The sequence below is a fragment of the Cupressus sempervirens genome, chromosome 4 (assembly GCF_028749045.1).
Source record: "Cupressus sempervirens isolate cs-2001-9-10 chromosome 4, ASM2874904v1, whole genome shotgun sequence".
NCBI classification, from domain to species: domain Eukaryota; kingdom Viridiplantae; phylum Streptophyta; class Pinopsida; order Cupressales; family Cupressaceae; genus Cupressus; species Cupressus sempervirens.
Window position 1 is genome coordinate 678495078 of NC_143121.1, and position 13550 is coordinate 678508627.

General features: G+C 34.3%; 1 protein-coding gene across 4 annotated transcripts in view; it reads left to right on the top strand.

Moving 5' to 3' along the window:
• LOC149563072 (uncharacterized) overlaps positions 1-13550 on the top strand; it is a 64284-nt gene that overhangs the window by 21259 nt on the left and 29475 nt on the right. For all 4 annotated transcript variants that reach the window (XM_089826491.1, XM_089826489.1, XM_089826490.1 and 1 more), the window contains 4 exons: positions 40-829; positions 938-1121; positions 7609-7710; positions 7831-8163. In XM_089826491.1, coding sequence (XP_089682617.1) covers positions 40-829; positions 938-1121; positions 7609-7710; positions 7831-8163 — 1409 coding nt within the window. The remainder of the gene's footprint in view (positions 1-39; positions 830-937; positions 1122-7608; positions 7711-7830; positions 8164-13550) is intronic.

Genomic DNA, 13550 nt, shown 5'->3' on the forward strand with positions numbered 1-13550 from the left:
AACAATATTTTCGATGAATGAACACTTCTTCTTTTTCAGACAACCGGACTATAGAGTCTGTTTTGGGTCGAGGAGAAAGGGTGCCTAAATCTCATTTTCCAACGTTACACATAAGAGGATCAGAGCCGATTGTAAAATCTGAATATTTTGTAAGGCCAGGGGTTATTACAGAGAATGCTTGCTTAAGGCCACGGAGTTCTCAATCACCAAGTCCACGCTTGATGAGTAGCGATGCATCTCGTATAATTTCAAGGGAGTATCAAGAAGGTAGTTTGGATGATCATCACCCTGGCAAGGAGCAAGCCTTCTATCAAAAAATGTATTCCTTGCCTAGTGAGACCGTGATGACTCAAGGAGAATCTAAACCTCAAACTGCAGCATTACACAGACAGCAATCCCAGGTGGCTGTAAAATCTGAAGATTTCAGAAGGGCAAGATCTAGCACAGAAGATGCTTGCTTAAGAGCACATAATTCTCAATCAATAAGTCCAGGATCTGTGAGTGGTGATGCAACTTGTACAGTTTCAAGAAAGTGTCAAGAATTTAATCTGCATAATCTTCACTCTGCAAAAGAGCAAGCTTTGTATGAAAAAATATATTCCTTGCCTAGAGCACCTATAAATTATGAGTATATCTATAATTCTTCAGCCCAAATGCCACTTGAAACTCCACACAATTCATTCAGGGAAGTTAAACAAGAAAAATCAGATACAGATAGAATTGCAGTGACTCCTGAATACATGATTGCACTTCGTCACATGCACAATGGATGGGCTTTTGGTGCTCTTGCAGAGCTTATTGATAATTCCAGGGATGCTAATGCTTCAAAGTAAGCCAGAGATAAATTTATCACTTCAAATCTGACTGCTAATTAAAGTTCTACTTTGCATTTTTTTGAGATAGTATAATCATATACTGAGTGAACTATGTTTAACAGGTTGGATATATCAATTCAAATGGAATTTGATAAAAATGCTGGAGAAAAGATACCTATTCTATCTGTCATTGATAATGGTCAGGGCATGTCACATTTGGAACTTGTAAGGATGCTCAGTCTCGGGCATGCACGCCCCACAGAAGACAACAGGGATCATATTGGACGTTTTGGAGTTGGATTCAAGGTAATCAATTGGTCGAGCCTTTTAAGATCCTGCTAGATTGTTCATTGATTACTCTTATAACACGAGATCAATTTTTTTTAATATTAGATTTCTATCATCAGGAATAACAGGATATATCTTTAACCATGGCCTTACTTCCAAGGCTGACCTCCCATATGGGCTTACATTTGATGATCTGTAAAATGTACGTTTTAAAGTAGAAAATATAAATGCTAGATTCTTACAAAGCTAAGATCCCTCCTCTTGCCATTTCTAAAATTCAGGCAAATAATCGTCATTTTGAAACTGTGTTTGTCTTTCCTCCCATACTAGAATCTTGGAGAAACATTGTTTTTTATAGCATAATGAGTTAACACACTGATTCTTACAGTGTAATGAGTGGAAACACCAATTATTACTGGGTAATGAGTGAAACAGTGGGTTTCCTATAATGCGCATTTTAGCCTAAGTCACGACATTCAGATACAGCAACATTGAATTTGGATAATGTTTTGCAAGGGTAAATATTTGAAAAAATATCAGATTAAATTTGATGAGCTTAAGGGGCTTTTTAATGAATGATTCACAAGGAAAAGCACTTCTTTAAAGGTTTTGCAAATGGGTTTGTAAGCAAAGGGCTTAACCTTGGAGGAAACTTCGTGGTTAAGCTAGAGCAGTATAGGGATGGGTGACCTATCAAGAAGTCTTAGTGCTTCACCTCAGTGAGCATCACCTAGATGCAATTAAGTGTTCAGTGTTCCATTCATTCTTATGATAGATGGCTTCTTGTGAACCACATATGAAACATGGGTCAACAAGTTTAACTCAAAAACTACACTTCTGAATTTTGATAGCAATATCACAATTTGCCTTTAATAATTATAAAATAAAAATAAAAATAATATTTATTTTGAAAATATATAATATATCCAATAAATTATCAAAATAGTTCCACATTGCATTATAAATTATAAAGAAAAATTGCATCATATGCATATATCATACATCTTAGACAAGGGCTTGGAGAGTACTTGGCAAACCCTTAATGTTTAACTTGGCAAAAAACTCGACAAAAACTAGGAAACATAGGAAGTACTAAAAATAAAGATCTCCTAAAGAAATATATATATTTTTTCAAATTTTTATTGCAAGATGTATTAAATTAAAAAAAAATCTCTTGGCAGAGAAAATGCATGGTTTTCTAGCAAAACATGTGAAAAATGCATTTAACATTTTTGCAAAACATTTTTACGCACAGTTTTTTGCATCTATAAAAATGCGGGAACTTTCGCTAAGCAAAAAAATTATAGTGTACCTGGCAACTCAGAGAGTACTCAGAGGCGAACAATGCATCATATAATTATATTATGAAACATATATGTTTTTCAAATTTGATTCACAAAAATACAATTTAGTTATATTTTTGACTTAATTTTATGTAACAATTATTCAATATAACTATATGCAGCTAATCAAGTACAATTATTTTATTGATACCATTTTAGAATTTAATACATTAGCTTTTTAATGCAATTTAATTTATAGTTCATAAATTGTATTTAAGTATATAAATAAATGAATAGAAACAATAGAGTATATGAGATTCTTTAATACAATCCTAAAAATTTTGAACAAAAGCAAATTGCTTCTACTCACTAAGCAAAACAAGTGATAGTGTACTCGCAGAGTCTGCAAGCAATGCATCATATGTCTATCAAATTTGGTTCACAAAAATACAATTTAGTTATATTCGACTTAATTTTATATAACAATATGCAGCTAATCAAGTACAATTATATTATTGATACCATTTTAAAATTTATTTTATTAAACTTTATTACATCAGCATTTTAATGCAATTTAATTTGTAGTTTACAAATTGTATTTAAGTATGAAAGTAAATAAATAGAAACAATAAAGTATATGAGGTTCTTTAAAACAATCCCATAAAGTTTAAACAAAAGTAGCTTGTTGTAGAAGCTGCTGAGGAAAAAAATGCAGCAGAGGAAAAAGAATGAGGTAGGTGAAATTTTGATTGATATGGAAATTGGAGAGTTTTCCATCCACAGAATGAAATTGCTTGACTGCTAGCCAGAGACCCCTTAGTCAGAGACGTGCATCTCTCAGTGTGCCTCATGGTTGAGTTGCAGAAACTGGCCAGAAATAAAGATGCAAATAAAGGTGTGCAGATTTTTTTATTGCTCAACAGTAGCAGTCAGCAATTGTTCACATCAATTTGCCAAAATATATTTTTTGCACTCAAACCGATTTGTGCCATTAATAGGGACATAACAACATTTAATTAAAAATGAGTTGTAACACTTGGAAAACTGTTTGAACCTCACAAAAACACCCTTAATGATTTTACATTAATGAATAAAAATGACACATTATACTGTATGAATAATTGGCTGAACATTAATGAAATTTACACATATTTCAAATTCAGCAAAATTCAAATTTGATCTGTGAAATTCGCCAAACACCATGACTAAGATTTTAGGTAGAGCTTATCCGCTCTCTTGTCCCTTATTGAATTAGTTATTATTGTGATCTACTTGTCTTTTATTATTGTTTTGTGTGCTATTATTCACTTGATCTGCTGCATTTTGTGCTCTCAGTTGTGAAACAGTTTGCAATATTACATCCTTGATGATTTTTAGGATTTGAGCTGTATGCGTGTTCATTGTTAATATATTTCAGGCATTGGACGTTCTATAAAAGTAATTTGGTGGATATCTATGGTAGTCCTACGGTGTGGGTTTGTATTTTTGTTCTAATAATTTCCAATAGTCTGCAAACATAGCTCAAACAAGTAACTTAGAATTTATTGCTAGATGGTAGACAATGAAAGAGCAATAGTCAATAAATTTGAACTTTGGCACCCTCAGACGTGAAACAGTTTGCGATCTTGCATCGTATGTTGCATCCTTGATCATATTCAAGGTATGAGGTTATATATATGCACGTCTATATATTTCAGCTATGGAAGGATACATAAAAGTGATTTGGTGGATATCTTTGGTGGTTTTTATGGTGATGGTGCATTTTTCTTCTAATGTTTTCCAGTAGTCTGCAATTGCAGCTCAAACAAGTATTTAACACAACAACACAAATACTTAGCTCTATTAGAGCAACAACTTAGAACTTATTGGTAGATGGCAAACAATGAAAGAGCAATTGTCAAGAAATTTTGAACTTTGAGTCTCCATAATGAGAACTGATCACTTTGACGAGTTATTAAGGTCATGATTGGTTGCCTAAGATCAGCCAGCCATATGCCATTTCATTTCTTCCATCGTTCAAGTGCTAGTCTGAATATGCTTGAATTGCTTTGCACACAATTTGTCAGAAAGAGGGTCCAGCCCATGTGAGTATGTGGGGTTGTGTTAGCTCATAACTCTGGTTTTAAATAAAGATTTTAAAACTGTTCTAGGCTTGCAGCCAATATCAAAACTGTTAGGGTCTGTTTGGTTGCTGGCATAGGAATTGGAAATTCAAATTGGTAATGAGAATAGGAATGAGAATTGAAAACTGCAATTCCAGTCCTGTTTGGTTCACCTGGAATTTGATTGGGAATATGTTAATCCCGTGTTTGGTTGTACAAAATTGGAATTGGGATAGGGAATAAGAATTTAAATTATTTAAATTTGTTTTGAACAAATAGATCCCTGCCGCAGGAATGCTAAATGCCCCCAAATCAACAATGTAGGGAATGCAGATACTCTGGACTTCTCAGCATTATGGGCATTCCTGAGCACAGAAATTTGTCATCACACTATGGGGAAGCAGCTCAGATTGAGTGCAAAAGAAGGCATCCCAACCCAAGCCCAGAGTTTTTGGCTCACATGACCAGTGCGACCTGCAAATCTCTCAGCAGCGTTTTTATGTTCTTAGCTTTTGGCTCACATGACCAGTGCGACCTGCAAATCTCTCAGCAGCGTTTTTATGTTCTTAGCTGAAATTTTCAATTGATTTGGAGGTAAATCTAGTTTGGCGACATCTGCATTGCTAGCAAACATCTGCAGTGATTCTTGATTGTCGGCTTCCATCCATTCAAATTGGTGTTTTGGATCAGATTGTCTCAGCATTGCATAGAGTTGATTCCATGTCACATATCGACCTCTGCAGTATTGAGCCCGAGTTCCATCATTGCTCCATGAGATCCAGTTGAATTGTTATTACTGCATGACAAAGCATTGAATCATTGCATCTGCAGAGCTTGACATTCTTATCTCACCCTAGCACCCTCAAAGATCGATTTGCATATCCAGCACTGGCGGTTCTCATCCTTTCCATAAGTTTGCCTCGGGCATTGCAGTAATCATGGATTGATAGATCTGCAATCCTCACACAGATCGACTATCATCATTTTGAAAATGGGGGCGATGAAGGAGATCTCGGGGAGCTCGAGCAGGAAGTCAAAATGAAGCGGATCTGAAAGCATTATCAAATAGGAAAAAGTCAAAATGGGAATAGGAATAGCCTATTCCAAATACAAGATTTTTTGGGAATGGACAAATGCTCATGTTGGGGCCAAACGGGAATACGCATTGTTATTCCCAACTCTTATTTGGCGCACCAAATGGAGAATACAAAACAAATTCTAATATTTAATTCGTATTCTGGTTGTATTCCAGCATCAAAATGGGCCCTTATAGTTTCTAATAAGATGGGTTTTGGGTCTCAAGTTTGTAATTTACAAAAAATTAACTTTTCAAAGTACACAATTCAAATGCCAACAGATGGAGGGATAAACAATCATATTTTAATGAAAATATCAAGACTCAAATGATCGAATGCTTGAGGACCATGTTATTGTAAGAAGTACAGGGAAACACAAATAAATAGATATGAAAGCACCAAAAAAAAAGAATATATTGACAATGGAATCAATCTCCAGATTCTTCATTTGGTTTCTCTTTAACAACTCATTGTTCTTGTGTGGTATGTTTGCAGTCAATCAAAACATCAGTAAAAAATGGGAGTCAACGAGTTTGCAAATGTGGCACAAATGACCAGCTTATAGCAATTGGGATCTCTACTTTATCTTTTTATGAGAAATAGATTACTTGCTTCTTATGAACAATGGAAGCGCAGGAATCACCACTTACAATTATATTTATTGGTTTAGTTTTTTGATTATTTCCAGTGATTTTGTGGAGATTAAATGTTGCTTTTTTGTTCCCGCAGTTGATTCTTATAAGGTTTGATGTTCTGCCTTTTAAGTTATACCTATGGGGTAATTTTTGAACGGCATCGTGGAATTGGGTGCATTTAAAAAATGAAAATAGTTTATGTTAGTCATTCAGTCTGGATATGAATCCTATCCTGTACGCACACACTTATGGCACAAAGACTAGATACAGATTAGTATCAAATCTGTGTTCTGTTAAAATCAATATTAACCACATATTATAAAATTATTGTGTTCATTTTTAGTATGTTTTCCTTGGAACAAAATATGTGTACTGTTATAAAATGGTGAGATACATTAAAAGAGATATAAACTCATGGATTTACATAAGTAATACACAACAGTGTTAAGTTTCTACCTTGTGGATCTTGATCTATATATATCATAATATTATATAAAGCCTTGGAGTAAATATAATATTATTTATCCAAAAAGATGGTTCATAGAGCATTGACATCTCCCTAGAATTTGTTGAATCGGAGGAGGTCTATGTATGTTTCAAAGCTAGCCAATACCACTATTGGCAGGAATATAACTCCTGCTATTCCAATTTTCCACTTGGCTGGATCCTTGCCAAGGGTGCAACTGCTTCACAATAAGTGATCTCTGAGGCACTTGCTGTGGTGTTATTGAGGGTTGTTAAGTACATTGGTTAATTTACATAAATATTTTTCAAGTTATAAGTCATCATAATATTTAATGCATTACTAATATATACATATATCTTTTGCTAGGTAATATAATAATGCATCTTATGATTTGATATAAGTTTTGAAGAGTTGAACATTTGTACAATTCTATCATATGAACTAAAAGACGGTATATAAATATTATGTTGTAAAGATAACAACTTGCTCAGTTCCTTTTGTGCAAATGATGTACAGCTCAATATAGCTTGCAGCCCTGACCTGTGTGATCTATAGTATCCATTGGAGGTTATATTAGTTATGGAAGTTAATTTTTGACGGGTAATGCAGTAATTTCTGTTCTATATAACACAAGCAAAGATGATCTCAAAAATCAAATTTTTTATCCTTACAAAAGTAATGGGCAGATGAACAAAATACTGTTTAATATTACATGAATTGTTTATGGCTATCATCAGAAAGCTCCAGACATAATTAACAGGGGCTTCTTTCATAATTAATCTTGATTATTATTTTGTTGTTTTCCACATGATATTGGTGGAACCCTTGTTTGAGGGAATCATGGTTGTGCATCCTAGATGTATGGTGTCGATAAAAGTTTGAGCACACATTATTTGAATTCATTTGTTGTTTGCTGACAAATTTTCTAATATAATATGTGCAGGCTGGATCCATGCAACTTGGAAAGGATGTAATTGTTCTTACTCAATGCAGTGAAACTCGGTCAATAGCATTCTTGTCACGTTCATACAATGAAAATAAGAAAGTGAGATTTCTTTATTTGCAATGTCGCCATGATGATTTAATGTACATTGTCATTGCATTCTTTCATTTGATGCTTTTGTACTATGTCTGATTTCTTATGTTCAAACCTGAGTATTTTCAGGAGCTAGCCGTTCCAATTATAACATATCGAAAGCAAGGAGGATGGATGGATTTTGACCTTCAAGTACATAGCAAAGCTAAAGCAGAGGCTCACTTGGAATCCATTAAGAAGTACTCACCATTCAATGAATATAGCATTGGAAGCAAGTTTGCAAACTTTGCAGAGACTGGTACTGGGACACATATTTATATCTACAATCTAGAACTATGGGGTTCAAATTACACTTTAGCATGGGATGAAAATGGTAATGATGAGAGAGATTTAAAAAAGAAACGAGATATTTGGATAAGGTCAAGGCTGGTGAGGGGTAGAGACGGTCAAGTTAGTCGGGAGGTGAGTAAATGAACCTTTAAAATGGATTTTCTTCATCATGTCAGTTTTTTCTTTGAAGAAAAATGTTTTCGACAAACAATATTTTTCTGTATTGTACTAATTTTTTTTTTTCATTCTGTACACTTGGGGAGCTTTAAAATTCTAAATTGTTTTAACATTGTCTTAAAAAATTTCCCTTGATAACTGTATAATATAATTGGAATGCAGACATAATTAGACAAGGACTATTTTTGGGTTCTGTGGGGTTACTGTATATTTGTAATACACATTTAATTTACCTTTGACGATGAATATGCTTGAAATTCAGAACTATTGTTCAGGGGTGAATGACACCTTAATATAATTTGGTTGTTCAATTAAAGTACAATGTTTATTCTTCATGATGCATATTTTTGTATATTGATCCCTTTACTTTGCTGAAGTCGGCAACGTCTATACAGCCACGAAGATGCACTTCCATATGAAGGAGAGGACTTCGTTAATTTTTTAAAAATTTAGAAAAAGCAATGTAAAGGAAGTGCATTTTCGTGGCTTTATAGCCACGGGCGCTGAAGTCTAATGACAAAATCAAGCTCATGGCTTGTTTAACACCAGTAACTGAATGTTAGTGCGTGTTTACTTCCATGCTTGTCTTAACTTAATTTATTGTGTTTAAAGAGATGGAGTTATAGATGGAGGACAAAATGTTTGTTGCTGCAATAAAATGATTCTATATGTAGCATCCCCTCTAATCAAAGAGAAAGAGAGATCTTGTAAATGTATTTGAGCGACTGTATATGCTAAAGAAACTTACATCTTGAGAATTGCATTTTTGCATTAAATAGTTTTTGGTTGCTTCCATTCATAACATATGTCAATATCCAGAGGTCTTTTTGCAGGTTTAAGTTTAAAGTTTGGACACCTATGGCTTGGGTGATTTAAGGATAATGAGGAGGTTCACAAAATGATTATTTCGATGAATTGTAGTGGCGGCATTGAATGACATTATAGGCTATGCAAATGGCATACAATATAATCAATGTTGAGATTCGGATTTTCCTTGGAGGGTGAATAACAATTGTACTAATAGACAGATCTATCTACTTAGCTTGTGTCTTATACTAAGATACAATGAAAATGTGAAAGAAATGTTGAAGCACTATACACATTCAAAAAGAACAAGGGAAAGTTGATACACATTCAAAAAGAACAAGGGAAAGTTGACATAGCTCTCACGATTTTCTATCTATATGGTACTTCCCATGTGCTATGATGGACTCTTTATAGTGTTGCAAGTGTGAAGCTTGCAAATCATTAAAGCGTAGCTTTAGTATTTAACAAAGAAAAAAAATTGTATTGGGGATTGGGAATATGAAAGGGTTATGTTTGGATTCCTACATAAGGAATTTGTGAATTATTGATGTGTGTTATTCTTGAATATATTTGAAAATGATGCTTGTGGGAATACCATTTTGTTCCTCATAACTTTGAAGTAGTAGTGCAAACACAATCTTTGAGAAGCAATGCTCAATAATGACTTATTTTGGGGACAAGTTTATATCCGCTTGTAGGAGGATTTGCTTCATTCTCTATAATTTTTATCTCCTTTTGAAAAATATCAGTGGCTACTTGAAGTTAATGACATTGCAATTCAAAATGCTAGTATGTGTCATGTTGTCTACACCAACTTTGGTTAGGAATATTTTATTTGTTGGCTAAGTTTTGGAAGTTGGTGGATTAGCCAAAGGTGATGGCACATTTCCAATGTTAGGCACTATGTTTAATGTCTTCTTTTTATATCCTTGATTGTTTCCACTAAAATCTTGGCTATTCTCGAGTATTTCCTTGATTGTTTCCTTGGTAATTCCCTTGGTAGCCTTTATGATAATTGTTTTGTTGGTCATGATAATTCCTCTGCATTCTCTATAATAGATAGTTTTGATTCGTTAAATATGTGATTTCATTTGACAATTTTGACATTTGTGCAATAATCTTCTTCATCATCCTTTTCTTCGTGAGTCCTTGTAGACGATGTTGCGTGTTGGAGATATACAAGTTGTGATCTACGTGCTTGAGAAATAGTAAGTCCTATTATGATATTGATTGTTGAAAGAGTTGATTGGTTCACGTGTTCTTGTCTTTTGATTTGAACTAATTAGGAACACCAAACTTGTTTACAACTGCCTTCTTCAATTGGTAAACTGATCTTGATTTGCTTTTGTGTTTATGAGCCCTTTGCTTGATATTACACATACTTGTGAGTGTTCCTTATTTTTCTCCAAGATAAACTTCTCAAATTTGAAATGATATGTTCTTGCCTTCTTTTGAAGTCTAAACGTGTGTCTATTGGAAATATATTATGATGAGGTAATACCATTTTTATCATCTTAACTTGTTGATAATTCCACAATTGAACTTGAATAACTTTCCTCTACTAATTTTGTAGATGTGAGTTTTGTGAACATCCTAACATGCAGTATACAAATACCAGGTATTCTATCCTCTCTTAAACAAGGAAGTTTCAAACGTTGAACAATGTGAAATTGTATAATCAAGTAAAGCAATCCCAAGGTTTACATTACATACAACATCTTTGGTGCTGGATTAATTTGATGGTAATCATAAAGGGACTTATGGTATGCATTCATGGATATCTATCAGCTCTTCAAATGACAAATGTTTTGGCAATGTGATAATAAGATTAGATAAATTGCCAACGATTGTCCACAAAGAAGGTCAAAGGTTTTATAAAAGACAAAACAAGGTCCAAACCACAATAGGATCACCAAAAAAAAGGTGCACAAAGAAATAAATAAAAAACAATAGAAACATCACAAAAAGAGTGGAGAGCCTAATAAGGGTGTACCCTAAAACCCCATCTAAACATTTGACTAGTTGTGAAGAATATCAAAATGGAAGCCTACAATGGGAACACCAAAAAGTATGCGCTCAAAGAATCAAACCAAAAACAATAGAAAAAATAACACAATAAGGAGGACCCAACATGGGAATTCTAAAACCCTCAATAAACATTTTGATTAGCCATGAAGAAATTCAAAGTAGAAGGGTAAAGCTATTCAAAGATTGGGGCCCTAGAGTGCTTCTAAAGAATTCTAGTGGAAGATCGTTGTCATAAAAGGTCCCTTTGGGGCCTCATTGATTTGGAATGAATATAAGACAGATTAATCTAGCGCTTGGTACGATGCATCGAAGGAAGCACAAAGGAGGTGATAAGCTGATAGGATTGGGAGCTAATATCAATGCTGAAGTGAGTGGTCTCAAAGTTTTACGATCTCCTCTAGATAGTAGGCTAGACATCTAATTCATGAACTTGGAAAGGGTGGAGAGAGATTGGGCCTCCCTAAAAAAGCAACAAAACCTCCTCTAATATTGTAGTCGATTGGATAAGAAAAATAAAGTACTCCTTAGTCTCAACCTCCCCATGGATTTATAATTGATAAATCTTGTTCACTTTATCAAGTTGTTGATTTGTCTCAATTTGGAATTGATGAGAGCCCACTTTGAATGAAACAAAGGGGATTAAGAGGGAATGTGTCCAATGACATGATAAATGAAAAGGGGATAATGAGCCCATCCTCCAACTTGAGAAAGTATTCTAAATAGAAAGCCATTTTAGAGCTAAGACTAGTTTGGGGATTTACCAACCAGGTGGGATGAATCATGAGATTACTAGGAAAGAGGGGAGATGAGCCCCTCAATTTGATCCATCCAAGGGTTGAGGTATTGGCTAACCAATAATGTGTGTGACCAGTGAATACAAAAGAAGCAAAAGACTCGAAGGAATAATAAGCAAGGTAATTGTACTCATGATGTTCCTCATTAGAATCTTCAAAACTTAATAGCAAGTGCAAGAACCAATCAAGATCAAAGATGACATGAAGTTTGAAGGGGCAAGTTCCAAAATGCACAAGAATTAAATTGTGTGGAATAGATAGCTTGCACTTGATGTTGTGCTGAAGGAAAAGTATTTTATCTTGCTCAACAAAAGCTTGATTAGACTCTAATAAGGCCCCCAAATTGTCCTATGTACAATATGTTTGATAAGGGTATCCTTGAGGTTTATCTTGCATGTGGTGTCATGGATGTGATGTTGGGAACACTATCTTTAAGAAAGGTCAAATGGCTATAACCCTCATTGATGCGAGGCAAAAGGGGATGTCTTAAGCTGAAACAAGGACCAAAGAACATAACCGCCAAGAATGTGTAAGAAATGGTAATCTCAACCTCTTTACACTTAAAGAAAAAGTGAAGGAAAGATGTCTTAAGACTAGTGAAGACCAATAGCTTAGTTTTGCCTAAATGAATAGTCAGTTGTTGCTGGTCACAAAAAGAAGCAAGGTAATCAAGTAGTCTTTGTAAGCTCTTCAAAGAAACCATATGAACATCATAATCAACAAAGACCAAGATAGAAACAAATGCTTGACAAAATATAATTGGAAATGGAGAGGTGGAGACAGTCTAAAGGTCAAATGGCTATAACCCTTGTTGATGCCCTTGAGGTTTATCTTGCATGTGGTGTCATGGATGTGATGTTGGGAACACTATCTTTAAGAAAGGTCAAATGGCTATAACCCTTGTTGATGCGAGGCAAAAGGGGATGTCTTAAGCTGAAACAAGGACCAAAGAACATAACCTCCAAGAATGTGTAAGAAGTGGTAATCTCAACCTCTTCACACTTAAAGAAAAAGTGAAGGAAAGATGTCTTAAGACCAGTGAAGACCAATGGCTTAGTTTTGCCTGAATGAATAGTCAGTTGTTGCTGGTCACAAAAAGAAGCAAGGTAATCAAGTAGTCTTTGTAAGCTCTTCGAAGAAGGCATATGAACATCATAATCAACAAATACCAAGATAGAAACAAATGCTTGACAAAATATAATTGGAAATGGAGAGGTGGAGACAGTCTAAAGGTGAAAAATGGAAATTGCTAGCAACAAAGTTGTACTTAAAGTTAAAATAAGAATTTGAAACAAAAGTGATATTGAAGTTAGAAACGCTGTGGGATGGATGTAGAGCTGGAAAAATAGAAACAAAAGAAATAAGTGCTTGATGAAATGAGTGTAATTGGAAATAAATAGGGGGAGACAATTTAAAGTTGAAAAGCGGAAATTGCCAACAAAAAGGTTGTAGTGAAACTAAGAAAACAAAAGTTTAAATTGATAACTTTTTAAAGTAAAGCACATTAATGTTCTCATTTACTTTCTCTGTGTGTTTTTGATCATTTGCCATCAGTAGACTTACCTCTATTCAATATGGCCTCTTTTATATCGTATGCCTTCTTTGTCAACTTGCGTAGACCATTTGCTTCTATGTTATTATTTATGGGGAGTCTCTGCACATGCTATGAATAGTTTGATTCATAGGCATTAATGTACAAAGGAGTGTTGAGCT